The following is a 14,485-nucleotide window of genomic DNA, read 5'->3' as shown; positions in this document are numbered from 1 at the left end:
TGCTTTGAGCTTCTCCCTGGGTCTACCTGTGTGAACCTGCCCTGAAGAACTGAGGAGGGCCATGGAAAAAGAGCAGCGTGGAAACTGGGAGCTTCCTAGAATGCTTGGTAATAGCCAGATGGCTAAATTATGGTACATGTATATGAAGAAACAGCATACAGTACTTTTTTTTTTTTTGAGTAGGAGCCTCGCTCTTGTCGCCTATGCTGGAGTGCAGTGGCACGATCTCAGCTCACTGCAACCTCCGCCTCCCGGGTTCAAGCGATTCTCCTGCCTTAGCCTCCCAAGTAGCTGGGATTACAGGCATGCAGCACCACGCCCAGCTAATTTTGTATTTTTAGTAGAGACGGGGGGTTTCACCATGTTGGCCAGGCTAATCTCCAACTCCTGATCTCGTGCCTTGGCCTCCCGAAGTGCTGGGACGACAGGCGTGAGCCACTGTGTCCAGCAATATTTACATTCTTAAAAATAATGTCTTCAGGCTGGGCGCGGTGGATCACGAGATTAGGAGATCGAGACCATCCTGGCTAACACGGTGAAACTCCCTCTCTACTAAAAATACAAAAAATTAGCCGGGCACGGTGGTGGGCGCCTGTAGTCCCAGCTACTCGGGAGGCTGAGGCAGAAGAATGGCCTGAACCCGGGAGGTGGAGCTTGCAGTGAGCAGAGATCGCACCACTGCACTCTAGCCTGGGCGACAGAGCGAAACTCTGTCTCAAAAAAAAAAAAAAAAAAAAAGGGTCTTCAAAGGCCAGGTGTGGTGGCTCATGCCTGTCATCCCAGCACTTTGGGAGGCCGAGGCGAGTGGATCACAAGGTCAGGAGTTCGAGACCAGCCTAGCCAACATAGTGAAACCCCGTCTCTACTAAGGAAAAAAAAAAATTAGCTGGGCCTAATGGTGTGCCCCTGTAGTCCCAGCTACTTGGGAGGCTGAGGCAAGAGAATTGCTTGAACTTGGGAGGTGGAGGTTGCAGTGAGCCGAAATCGTGCGACTGCACTCCAGCTTGGGCGACAGAGTGAGACTTCGCCTCAAAAAAAAAAAAAAAAAAAAAGTCTCCAAAGAATAATTCATGTTAGAAAATGCCTGTAATTTAAGATGAAGGAGGGAAGAAGGACACCAGATTGTACATACAGTAAGATAGGCCCGCTAAGACGCCACCTCCTCTAAGAGCTTTCTGTGAGCACCTAACCTGCCCCCCCACCACGCCCCCCTCACCAGGCTTTGCTTCTTTCCTTCACACTTACTGACATTACAGTAGTTATTTGTCAAAATGTTTATTGGCTGTTGCTCCACTAAACTATAAACTCCGTGAGAATGGGGACTCTGCCCTGTCTCATTCTCTATCAGCAGCCTCGCATTAGCAGGTGTTTAATAAATAGGAAAATGTTATCTCTACAGATATTCTTTTAAAAATTAAAAAAGCCGGGGCCAGGCGCAGTGGCTCACTCCTGTAATCCCAGCACTTTGAGAGGTGAGGCAGGAGGATCACCTGAGGTCAGGAGTTCGAGACTAGCCTGGCCAACATGGTGAAACCCCATCTCTACTAAAAATACAAAAAACCAGCTGGGCGTGGTGGCACTAGTCCCAGCTACTCGAGAAGCTGAGGCAGGAGAATCTCTTGAACCCGGGAGGCGGAGGTTGCGGTGAGCCGAGATCACCCCACTGCACTCCAGCCTGGGTAACAAGAGTGAAACCCCGTCAAAAATAATAATAATAATAATAATTTTGAAAAATATTATTCCTTTTTGTTTTTGTTTTGAGACGGAGTTTTACTCTGTCGCCCAGACTGGAGTGCAGTGGCGCAATCTTGGCTCACTGCATCCTCCACCTCCAGAGTTCTCTGCCTCAGTCTCCCGAGTAGCTGGGATTACAGGCGCCCGTCAACATGCCTAATTTCCTTTTGTATTTTTAGTAGAGACGGGGTTTCACCATCTTGGCCAGGCTGATCTTGAACTCCTGACCTTGTGATCCACCTGCCTCGCCCTCCCAAAGTGCTGGGATTACAGGCGTGAGCCACCACGCCCGGCCAGATGTTATTCTTTTTTAAAAGCTGAATTTCACTGAGATAGGAGAATAACTCATCAAATGACACCATTAACACAGTAAAAAGGCAAAAGGAGAAAACATTCACTGACTATCCATCTGACAGAACGCTGGTATCCAGAACACATCAAGAACTCCTGCATATCAATAAAAGATGAACAACCCAATTTTGAAAATGAGCAAAAAGACTTAAACAAAGTCTTCTTTGCAAAAGGACCAAAACATATGGAAATGTGCTCATTATGTATCAGAGAAATAAAAATTACAACCACAAGAACATGCCACCACACACTCAACATAATAGCAAAAATAAAAAACTGCTGCTGGACGCGGTGGCTCACACCTGTAATCCCGGCACTTTGGGAGGCTGAGGAGGGTGGATCACTTGAGGTCAGGAGTTCCAGACCAGCCTGGCCAACATGGCGAAAACCTGTCTCTACTAAAAATACAAAAATTAGCCAGGCATGGTGGCGTACACATGCAACCTCAGCTACTCCGGAGGCTGAGGTGGGAGAATTGCTTGAACCCAGGAGGCGGAGGTTGCAGCGAGACGAGATCGTGCCAACTGTGCTCCAGCGTAGGTGACAGAGCGAGACTCCATCTCAAAAACAAAAAAAAATGGCCAATACTAAGTGTTGGCAAGGAAGTGGAGCATATAGCATAACCTGGTGTAACTACGTGGAAAGTGATTTGGCAGCTTCTCATGACGTTAAATGCACATCTACCCTAGGACTGAGCAACTCCACTCCTAGGTGAGAGAAATGAGGACATATTTGTATGAACATGATCCTAACAGCTTCATTCATAAAGCTTCTAAACTAGAAACAACTCAAATCTCCGTCTACAGGCAGATGCATAAACAAATTGTGGCACATCCAAAGGAATGGACGATGATACTGCAACAATTTGGATGAATCTGAAAAACATAATGTTGAGTGAAAGAAATCAGATACGAGAGTAGATCCTGCATGATTCTATTTGTATGAAGTTCAAGAACAGGCAAAACAAATCCACGGATAGAGGTTAGAATAGTGGTTGCCTTGGAGTGGGAGATACTGACCCAGCATGGGTGTGAAGGGAGTTTCTATGTCTTGGTTTAGGAGCTGCTTACATAGATGTACACATAGCTCAATGAATTTCAAAATTCACCAAACTGGCACTTAAGATATGTGCATTTTATTCTATTGATCATACTGCAATCTTTTTTTTTTTTTTTTTGAGACCGAGTCTCGCTCTGTCGCCCAGGCTGGAGTGCAGTGGTGTGATCTCGGCTCACTGTAATCTCCGCCTCCCAGGTTCAAGTGATTCTCCTGTCTCAGCCTCCTGAGTAGCTGGGACTACAGGTGCCCACCACCATGCCCGGCTAATTTTTGTATTTTTAGTAGGGATGGGGTTTCACCGTATTAGCCAGGATGGTCTTGATCTCCTGACCTCGTGATCCGCCTGCCTCGGCCTCCCAAAGTGCTGGGATTACAGGCCTGAGCCACCACGCCCAGCCACCATACTGCAGTCTTAAAAAAAATTGTTATAAAACAGAAAGGAGAACAAGTTCTGACTGCCTGATGAACATGCTCTGCACAAGACCGAGAGAAAACAAGAAGCAAGGGCAGGGCCTTCTAGACATCAGGAAACACAGGAACTCTATACGAGAACCCTGGGGGAGGCAAAAGAGGAAACCCCACATGAAAGCAAGATGAGAAAGCCGGAGACTCAGGGAGGTCAGGTGGGTGACCTCAGCTCACACGCCATGTCGGGCACTCGTGCAGAGAGGGACAACCTGGACCATGAGGGGAAGGTCAAAGGATGGTCCCAGGGATTAAATGAGGTGATGCTGGCCAGGCATGGGGGCTCATGCCTGTAATCCCAGCACTTTGGGAGGCTGAGGGTGGATCACCTGAGGTCAGGAGTTCAAGACCACCCTGGCCAACATGGCAAAACTCCATCTCTACTAAAAATACAAAAATTAGTTGGGCATGGTGGCACTCACCTGTAGTCCCAGCTACTTGGGAGGCTGAGGCAGGAGAATGGCTTGAACTTGGGAGGCGGAGGGTGGAGTGAGCCCAGATCATGCCACTGCACTCCAGCCTGGTCAACAGGGCAAGACTCCATCTCAAAAACAAAACAAAACAGCAAAACGAGGTGATGCTTCTGACAAGTGCTTAGCTGGCACCTGGCACCTGGTGGCTGGACAGGCCCTCGGCGAGGGCAGCTCAAGATGCAGCTACATCTGGGGACTTGCCCATGCTGAGCTGAGGCAGCCCAGGGTCAAAGTCTTCACAGCAGGCTGGGCGTGGTGGCTCATGCCTGTAATCCTAGCACTTTGAGAGGCCGAGGCAGGCGGATCACAAGGTCAGAAGATCGAGACCATCCTGGCTAACACGGTGAAACCCTGTCTCTACTAAAAAAAAAATACAAAAAAAAATTAACCGGGCGTGGTGGCAGGCACCTGTAGTCCCAGCTGCTGGGGAGGCTGAGGCAGGAGAATGGCATGAACCTGGGAGGCAGAGCTTGCAGTGAGCCAAGATCGCACCACTGCACTCCGGCCTGGGTGACATAGTGAGGCTCTGTCTCAAAAACAAAACAAACAAACAAAAAACCTGTATTACGGGGTATTTTCAGAAGTCTCACCTCCATTCTGGTCCCTTCTACCTTGTTCCCTGCCTCGTACTAATCCATTTCCTTATTACACTTTGGTGTCTTGCCAGCGTAAGTGCATACACAGAGGTGTTTTCATCTCCACCCTGCCTTCTCACACAAAGGGTAGCTTACTCTATGTACTGTCTGTCCTTCAGACTTGAAATTGAAGGAGCCATTTTCAAGACACTAAAGGAAAACCCAAGAACAAATAATCCCCGTGAATATATATATATATATATATATATATATATATATATATATTTTTTTTTTTTTTTTTGAGATGAAGTTTCACTCTTGTGCCACCAGGCTGGAGTGCGATGGTGCAATCTCGGCTCACTGCAACCTCTGCCTCCCGGGTTCAAGCGATTCTCCTGCCACAGCCCCCCAAGTAGCTGAGATTACAGACGCCCGCCACCATGCCCGGCTAGTTTTTTGTATTTTTAGTAGAGACGGGGTTTCACCATCTTGGCCAGGCTGGTCTAGAGCTCCTGACCTCAGGTGATCCACCCACCTCAGCCTCCCAAAGTGCTGGGATTACAGGCATGAGCCATCCTGCCCGGCCTCTTCCTTTGTTCTTTGTCTCTACCGCACCTTGCTGTCTCTGCCACATCCCTGAGTGAGTTCTGGTGGGAAGTAATTTCTGCTGCGACTGGTAGTGCCCACAGTCTGGGGCCACATTGTACCAATGTCATAGAGGAACTGCCACTGGGGCTGGGTGCAGTGGCTCATGCCTGTAATCCTAGCACTTTGGGAGGCTGGGGTGGGAGGATCACTTGAGCCCAGGAGTTTGAGGCCAGAACAAGGGACTAGAGTCTGAGCCTGGTGCCAGCTGGGTTCCCGGGGCACGGAATTTGGATCCTGGATGACAGGGGTGAAGTCCTGGCTCCAGTTATCACTAACAGCGGGAGCCCCAGGCAGTGGACTTGCCCTCACTTGGTGGTGGGGGTTCCTGATATGTAAAAAGGGGTTAGAACCATCTGCCTTGCCGTTAATGACAGATTCAGAGGCCTTGTGGACAGGGCTGGTTCAGGTGGGCGTGTGGTGAGCACATGGTGTGCACTGGGCGGGCATCCAGGAGAGGCAGCTTTTATCCCAACAGCACCCAAACAGGAGCCCTGGACCCCGGGGAGAAAAGGCAGCCAGAAGCACAGGAAAGGGTCAATAAACTAGTTCTACAATTGCTCTAAATGGGCAAATCCACAAGAGGCCACAAAAGAGGCTAGAGAATTGAAAACCCGTGCATGTTCTCCGCGGTCGCTGTAGCCAGATCCTTCCTCACGGCTGTGGCGGTGCCGACGGCGGGCAACTGAGAGGAAATCACAGGAGAAAGAGACTGCCACACAGAGATGACAGTGAGTGAGGCCAGGCTCCTGTTGGCGAGTGGTTGCTGCCACTGCAGTTCCACTGCCACCGCTGATGGGAACACTTGAGGCCAGACTGAAGCCCTGGCTGACATGGAGAGAGAGCAGGGGCTTCTCTGGGGGCCTGCAGGCCCCCAAGCATGGAAATAAAGGAAAACCTTGAGTCCCTTCATGAAATTCCAGGCACCTAGCTAGCCCTGAGAAGCAAACGAGCAACTTGATAAGCAAGAAGGTAACAGTTAGCTTAAAACAATAGCCAAGGAAGTCAGAATCAGGGGATGTCTGGTTTCCCCATAGAAACTAAAGATAACTTTTTTTTTTTTTTTTGAGACAGTCTTGTTCTGTCGCCCATGCTGGAGTGCAGTGGCACGATCTTGGCTCACTGTAACCTCTGCCTGCCTCGTGGGTTCAAGCAATTCTCCTGCCTCAGCTTCCAGAGTAGCTAGGATTACAGGCTCCTGCCACCACACCTAGATTTTGTATTTTTCGTAGAGACAGGGTTTCACCATGTTGGCCAGGCTGGTCTTGAACTCCTGAGCTCAAGTGATCCACCCGCCTCAGCCTCCCAAAGTGCTAGGATTACAGGTGTGAGCCACCACGCCCGGCCTAAAGATAACATCTTAATATCTGTCCTTGAGTTGCTTTTCAGAAACCTGGACCCCCAACAAACAGTTCCCCTGGCACTGAGACCTCAGATAAGGGGAACTGAAAACTGCACTCTGACCACTCTTTAGACTCCGAGGGGCCTGGAGGACATGCCCACAGGTCATAGCTAACATTCTTTTTTGCTGATGCCAAATTTGTAGACAAAGCTTCACCTCCTTAACCAATCACAAATCAGAAAATCTTTGAAGCCACCTATGATCTGTGCCCCATCCCTTGGAGACATCCTGCCTTCTTAGGCCAAACCAATATATAGCCTCCCGGTGTTGATTTAAAACTTTGTCTGTAATCTCTGCCTCCTGCCTTTGAACACCTTTACCCATAAGCCATCTGGGAGTTTGGGTCTTAAGCATGGGCTGCGGGATTCTTCTTGCCTGTCGCCCCACAATAAAGGCCTCACTTTTGGCTGGGCACAGTGGCTCACGCCTGTAATCCCAGTACTTTGGGAGGCTGAGGCGGGCGGATCACCTGAGGTGAGGAGTTCGAGACCAGCCTGGCCAACATGTCGAAACCCAGTCTCTACTAAACACACAAAAATTAGCCAGGCGTGGTGGTGGGTGCTTGTAATCCCAGCTACTCAGGAGGCTGAAGGCAGGAGAACTGCTTGAACCAGGTAGGCGGAGGTTGCAGTGAGACAAGATTGCACCATTGTACTCCAGCCTGGGCAACGGAGTGAGACTCTGTCTCAAAAAAAAAAAAAAAAAAAAAAAAAAAAAAAAAAAAAAAAAGCCTCACTTTCTCACTGCCAGTAATTGGCCTTAGTGTGCAGTGTGAGCGAATCCATTTGTTTGGATAGCATCCGGCTTCCAGCCCTCAGAGAGGAGGCAGAAGCTGCCACAGCAAAGCCAGCATGGAAGGGTACCTGTGAGTGTGGTGGCTGCAGGGACACACGGAAGGAAGCCTGCATTCTCACCCTGGCCTGTGACAGCCAGACGCGGGGCAGCTGTCTGCGCCACAGCTTCCTTATTGATAAAATGAGCAATTTGGAGTAAACTCCTTTCTAGCTTTCACTCCACAATCCTAGGAATTGGAACTCCTCTAAGGGCAAGAAAAGGGCCAAGGGAATAGCTTGTAGACTCTGACTGCTTTGGGTTTAAGTCTCAGGTCTGGTACTCTTTATTTATTTACTTTTTTTGAGACGGAGTTTCACTCTTGTTGCCCAGGCTGGAGTGCAATGGCGTGATCTTGGCTCACCTCAACCTCCACCTCCTGGGTTCAAGCGATTCTCCTGCCTCAGCCTCCCGAGTAGCTGGGATTACAGGCACGCGCCACCATACCCAGCTAATTGTATTTTTAGTAGAGATGGGGTTTCTCCATGTTGGTCAGGCTGGTCTCGAACTCCCGACCTCCAGTGATCCACCTGCCTCAGCCTCCCAAAGTGCTGGGATTACAAGCGTCAGCCACCATGCCCGGCCTAGGTCTGGTACTCTTTAAACCTTTGGCCAGCCCACGGAACCTCCCTAAGCCTCAGAGTCCTGATTGGAAAGAAGGCGGTGTAAGCACATCTACTTCAGTACTATGCCCAATGCACAAGAAGCAAGCGCCTGGCACGCAGTGGGTGCTCCCCAAGTGTGAGCTAATGCCATCCGTGATGGGGGCACAACAGCACCGGGCCTGCAGCCAGGCTCTCCCCACCTGACATTGCCTAGGCACCCTCTGGGAGGCTGAGGATCGGTGTTCCTGTCATTCCGTGATGTTTTTCCAGAAGGTAAGAATTCCTGGAGCAGATGAGTGGTTCCCTTGATAGGACGTTATCCCATCCCCCACCTCACCTCTCTGGGACAAGGGACGACAGCTCACCCTCAAAGGGTTTTGGGTATTTGTCTTTGGATGGCGACCAAGGGGAGCCTATCTACGGCTGCAGACACTAACCCTAGAAGAGCACTGTGGTGTTTCATTTAATTCTCTCAACTGAGTGAAGCAGCTACTGGCACTGTCCCTATCTGACAGATGACTGGAGAAGAGAGAGCCCACACCCAGATACCTGTCTGACCCCAAGGCCCAGCTCTCATCCAACTCACTGTGCTGCCTGCCAACAAGCAGATACTCGTTTCGTTTGTTTTTGTAAGGACAGGGTTTTGCTCTGTTGCCCAGGCTGCTCTCAACCTCCTGGGGGCTCAAGGGATCCTCTTGCTTCAGCCTCCCAGAATGCTGGGATTACAGGTATGAACCACCCTGCTCAACCAAGCAGACAATGGTTTTGGTTCCTTTTTTTTTTTTGGAGACAGAGTCTCGCTCTGTCACCCAGGCTGGAGTGCAGTGGCATGATTTCGGCTCACTGCAACCTCTGTCTCCTGGTTCAAGCAATTCTTCTGCCTCACCCTCCGAGTAGCTGGGACTACAGGTGCACGCCACCACACCCAACTAATTTTGGTATTTTTAGTAGAGACGGGGTTTTGCCATGTTGGCTAGGCTGGTCTCGAACTCCTGACCTCAAGTGATCCACCCGCCTCGGCCTCCCAAATGGGATTACAGGTGTAAGCACCACACCCAGCTTGGTTTTGGTTCTGTGAGCCACAGCCATGGGCAATCTCACCCAGCTCTCCACTCTGCCAGTCCTTCCAGAACCAACCCTGCTCAGGGGTGCTGCACCAAGTCATGGTCAGGACTCCACAACTATTAAGTGAAGATCTCCTGCCTTTTCTCCCCCTTCTTTCCTCCTCCCTAGGCCAAAAGGCCTAAGCACTCAAACCATGCAGTCAGAAGCAAGGCTGGCTCCGGCTCAGGGAGATCACAATCTCAGGGCTGCCACATCGGATAAAAGACTCAAAGCTCCAAAGCACAGCACAGCGCCTTCTCCAGAAACAGCAGAATAAGTGCCTGTCGGGGATCCCCAAGCAGAGTCACTAAGAGAAAGGGAAACGACGGCAGGAAGAAAATACGCGGGGGCTCTCCTTCTCAGTCATGCATAATAAATACAAGAGAAATTTCGAGAAATTTCATCTGCAGAGGGTCCCACGGAGGGATTCGACGCTGAGAAAGCTACTGTGCTTGGGGCGGGGGGTTCTTGCTGTGGCAGAAGAAGGAAGAGAAAAAAAGGAGGAAAAAATGGTTGGGAAAAGTAAAGCTGGTGATAATGATCCTAACAATTCTAAAATACCTGCACAGAGACACAGACGCACAGACATACACATCCATCCACACTTCTGCTCCCACAACTGCCTGCGAGGCAGGCAAGGCGGGTGAGGAAACCACGCTCGGAGAAGGGACGGGACTCAGCTTCTAGGAATCAGCTGAGAAGTGGAGACGCTGGGACCGCGGACTCCAGGACCGGGGCTCAGTCACCCACGCGGGGAAGCTGCCCAGGATGGCAAGAACCCAGCCCAGGCCCACGCCGCCCCCATAGCTCAGTGGACCCGGACCTCAGGGTGCCCCTGTCCTGGGAAAGTTGCTTCCTGACCCTGAGGAAACGCCAGCAGGAAAGACTCCACTTGGTAAACACTTTTTGTGGGGACTGCTCTGTGACTTCCGCCAATTTTTCTCCAGGGTCAGCCCCTTGATTTGGAGGAGCTCTATCGCCCCCTGGTGGACGTTTAGCCACATGCTTCTGCAGGGGCCACCGTCACCATTCAGGCTGCAGCAGCCATGGGGCACAGGCACGAAAAGGGACGGGACGCAGGACGTTTTAGAGACCAACTTTTTAGAATATTTGCTTGGCATAATAATCTTCTAGAGGAGCTGGCATCACTCGGGGACCTGGGCAACTAGGGCTCCTGCCTTGGCTTGGCTTTAGCAGGCCCCACTCTGGTCAGTAAGTCCAGGGAGCTCACCCAAAGCCCACGGCCGTCCTTCCGCTGCACCTGGAGCTCCAGGCCCTAAACCTGCTCCCGCAGCCGCATGGGCCTCTCTCCTGGACCCTGACTTCCAGGGGTGAATGCCACTGTTGGTGTGTGCACTTCCAAACCCAGGGAGTGGCCAAGGGGCAGCTGTCTGTGGGGGTGTGAATCTGTGCACTCATGTGCTGGAGCCCCCTCAGGGAGAGAAGACCCTCATTTGTAGTCTAGCCCCAGGAACCTCCTCTCCTCTTTAGAGGAGACTTGGATGGTCTTTGAAAAATTTGAATCACACTTGTAATAATGTATTTTTGCCGGGCGCGGTGGCTCACGCCTGTAATCCCAGCACTTTGGGAGGCCGAGGCAGGTGGATCACGAGGTCAGGAGATCGAGCCCATCCTGACTAACATGGTGAAACCCCGTCTCTACTAAAAGTACAAAAAATTAGCCAGGCATGGTGGTGGGCGCCTGTAATCCCAGCTACTTGGGAGGCTGAGGCAGGAGAATGGTGTGAAGCCGGGAGGCGGAGCTTGCAGTGAGCCGAGATCGCGCCACTGCACTCCAGCCTGGGCAACAAAGCAAGACTCCATCTCAAAAAAATAAATAAATAAATAAATAAAAAATAACGTATTTTTTAAAATGTGTTACTTGGGCCAGGTGTGGTGGCTCACAACTGTAACCCCAGCACCTTGGGAGGCTGAGGCGGGCGGATCACCTGAGGTCAGGAGTTTGAGACCAGCCTGGCCAACATGGTGAAACTCCGTCTCTACTAAAAACACAAAAATCAGCCAGGCATGGTGGCGGGCGACTATAATCCCATACCTGGGAGGCTGAAGCAGGAGAATTGCTTGAACCCAGGAGGCAGAGGTTGCAGTGAGCTGAGATTGCACCACCGCATTCCAGCCTGGGTGACAGAGCAGACTTCATCTCAAAAAATAAAATAAAATAAAATAAAAAATGTGTTATTTGATCATATCAAGACCTTCAACCCAATTTCTGGATTATAGGAAATAAAGGGGATAAAGCTACCACAAACAGGCAATGAGACAAACCGGAAGGGGGAACATTTGCATTCCTGGTTGGGGCCTTCGAGAATCAGTGTTATGAAATGAGGGTCTGTTTAGGGTTACAAGGGATTTATTTCTTGAGGCCAGGAGTTTGAGACCAGTCTGGGCAACACAGTGAGATCCTGTCTCAACAAAAAATTAAAAAAAAAAAAAAAATTAGCTGGGCATGGTGGTGCACACCTGTAGTCACAGCTACTCGGGAGGCTAAGGCAGGAAGACTGCTTGAGCCCAGGAGTTCAAGTTTATGGTGAGCTATGATCACACCATGGCACTCTCAAAAAAAAAAAAAAAAAAAAAAGAAAAAGAGAATAAAAAGAGAGATTTAAGATAATTTATGTAGTGACTTCCTTCCAATGGGTATAATACGTAAAGAGGGGAAAGAAAGAGTAATTTTACAGTGGAGAAGCCTGACAAGACTTCAGCCAGGTGACTACGCGTGTGTTGCCCAGGCTGGAGTGCAGTGGCTATTCACAGGTGCAATCGTGCAATTGCAGCACACTACAGCCTCAAATTCCTGGGCTCAAGCGATCCTCCTGAGTATCTGGGACTACAGCTGGGCACTGTGCATGGCTTGAAAAAGGAATTTTTGTTTGTTCTCAAAATTTTGTTTGTTTCAAACTATTTCCCATGGCCTAGATCTAAGCTCCTGCAAGCTCTGGTGCTGCTGAACTCTCTAAACTCTTTTTGTGCCATTCTCCACTTCACTACAACGATCCTGCCACATTGGCCTTCCGTCTGGCTCCTTCCTGTTTTAAGGCCTTTGCCCATGCTGTGTCCCTGCTAAAATGCTTTTCTCATGATGGCCAAAACTGAAGTAACCCCCATCTTCTACTGCTGTCTCTCATTACCCCATTTATTTCCTTCTGAGCATCATCTTTTTTGTTTGCTAACCACCTGTCCCCCCTACTAGAATGAAAGCTCCTGAAGGGCAAAGACCTTTCTCTAAGTTGTTCACCATACTCCAGCATTTAGAGCAGTAGCTTGCATACATGGTACATGCGCAATAAATATCTACCCAATGAATAACTCAATAGGTTATTTTTTAAGATCATAACAACTACAGAAACCATAAGTTACAGACTGCAAGCCATCTCTGTTTCTCTTGAAATGAAAACACTAAATATGAGTTATTTTTGTTTTTGAGACAGATTCTCGTTTTGTCACCCAGGCTGGAGTACAGTGGCCCAATCCCAGCTCACTGCAGCCTCGACCTCCCAGGCTTAAGCAATCCTCCCACCTCAGCCTCCTGAGTAGCTGGGACACCACGCCAGACTAATTTTTTGTTTGTTTGTTTGTTTCAGCAGAGATGGGGTTTTGCCATGTTGCCCAGGCTGGTCTTGAACTCCGGAACTCAAGTGATCTGCCTGCTTCGGCCTCCCAAAGTGCTGAGATTACAGGTGTGAGCCACCTCACCCGCCTGAAATTGCTTTTTTTTTGAGACAGTCTCGCTATTGCCCAGGCTGGGATGCAGTGGTGTCATCTCGGCTCACTGCAACGTCCGCCTACCGGGTTCAAGCGATTCTCCTGCCTCAGCCTCCCAAGTAGCTGGGATTGCAGGTGCCCGCCACCACGCCCGGCTAATTTTTGTATTTTTAGTTAGAGATGGGGTTTCACCATGTTGGCCAGGCTGGCCTCGAACTCCTGACCTCAGGTGATCCGCCTGCCTCAGCCTCCCAAAGAGCTGGTGCTGGTATTACAGGTGTGTGCCACCACGCCCGGCTACAAAACTGCTCTTTTTAAAACATATTTTTCTGAGACATGGTCTCACTCTGTTGCCCAGGCTGGAGTGCAGTGACACAATCTCAGCTCACTTCCGGCCTCTGCCTCCCAGACTGAAGCAATACCTCCTGCTTCAGCCTCCAGAGTAGCTGGGCCTACAGGTGCACACCACTGTGTGAGGCTAATTTTTTTTTTTTTTTGAGATGGAGTCTCACTCTTGTCACCTAGGCTGTAGTACAGTGGCGCGATCTCAGCTCACTGCAACATTCGCCTCCTGGGTTCAAGCTTCTCCTGCCTCAGGCTCGCTAGTAGCTGGGATTACAGGCACTCGCCACCACATCCAGCTAATTTTTGTACGAGACGGGGTTTCGCCATGTTGGCCAGGCTGGTCTCGAACTCCTGACCTCAGGTGATCCGCCCGCCTTAGCTTCCCAAACTGCTGGGATTACAGGTGTGAGCCACCACGCCCGGCCCCAAGGACTCACTTCTAACTCACTTATCTCACCCTGGCCCATTTAGGCATCTAGGGAAAGGGCCCCGCCCTTACCAATAGCAAACTCCACCAGGGTCTCACTCTCCTCCGACAGCGAATCCAGAAATAAATCCAGAACCTGCAGCTGCCGCAGATACTCGTAGTTGCTGGGGTCATAAGCGAAGTTGGCGAGGTTGGCGAGGACTTGCTCCTTGGCGTCTGCAACGGGAAAGCGGCACTGAAGCCAGGTCCGGGCGGCGGTCACAGCGGACCTTGCCACCTGATCCCACCGTGGCTCTCACCTTGGCTTTGGGTCTCCTGGAATTCCGTGACCAGCGCCTGCAGGTATCCCAGCCGCCCGACGTGGGGGTCCACCTTAGGCTTCTGGGCCATGGCCGCGGTGACGGAGGACCCCCAGGGACTGGCGGAAGAGTGGGAAAGGTGCAGGGGGAATGCAGAGCGCGACCCTCACCCGCCCTCCACCTGTCTAGAGAGGGAAGACGGGGGGCGGCAAATGGGTTTCTTTCCTGGGTTCAGATTCTGCAGTAATTTGCAGCTGGAAATGGGATATAGGAGATGGGGCAGGGTCTCAGAATCCTGTAGGAGTTGCGTTTGAAAATCGAAACTGGGGCGCGGGAGACAGGGAACCGTCTGCGGGTTGGGGCTGGCGGACGGGACACTGGCTCCCCGCCCTCGGCTCCCGGGCTCGGTTCCGGGCTCCGGGCGGAAGCCGCGGTGTCCCTACCCCC

The 14,485-nt window shown here is 50.7% G+C and overlaps 1 protein-coding gene across 6 annotated transcripts in view; it reads right to left on the bottom strand.

Moving 5' to 3' along the window:
* Positions 1-14,485, bottom strand: part of ARMC7 (armadillo repeat containing 7) — a 20,748-nt gene extending 6,263 nt beyond the window's left edge. The window contains exons 1-4 of one of the 6 annotated variants that reach the window (XR_010124788.1): positions 14,039-14,447; positions 13,812-13,955; positions 2,388-2,960; positions 1,263-1,449 (exon numbers count right to left, since the gene is read on the bottom strand). Coding sequence is in view for 4 of the 6 variants with exons in the window: in XM_054456335.2 (XP_054312310.1) it covers positions 2,863-2,960; positions 13,812-13,955; positions 14,039-14,129 (333 nt within the window). In the remaining 2 variants the exon portion in view is untranslated. Of the gene's footprint in view, positions 1-1,262; positions 2,961-4,031; positions 4,154-8,156; positions 9,716-13,811; positions 13,956-14,038 lie in introns of those variants that run through there. The other 5 variants (XR_008494939.2, XM_054456335.2, XM_054456338.2 and 2 more) reach the window with 5 other exon arrangements.

Source organism: Pongo pygmaeus, chromosome 19, assembly GCF_028885625.2.
Source record: "Pongo pygmaeus isolate AG05252 chromosome 19, NHGRI_mPonPyg2-v2.0_pri, whole genome shotgun sequence".
NCBI lineage: Eukaryota > Metazoa > Chordata > Mammalia > Primates > Hominidae > Pongo > Pongo pygmaeus.
This window is presented reverse-complemented; position numbering and strand designations above follow the sequence as displayed.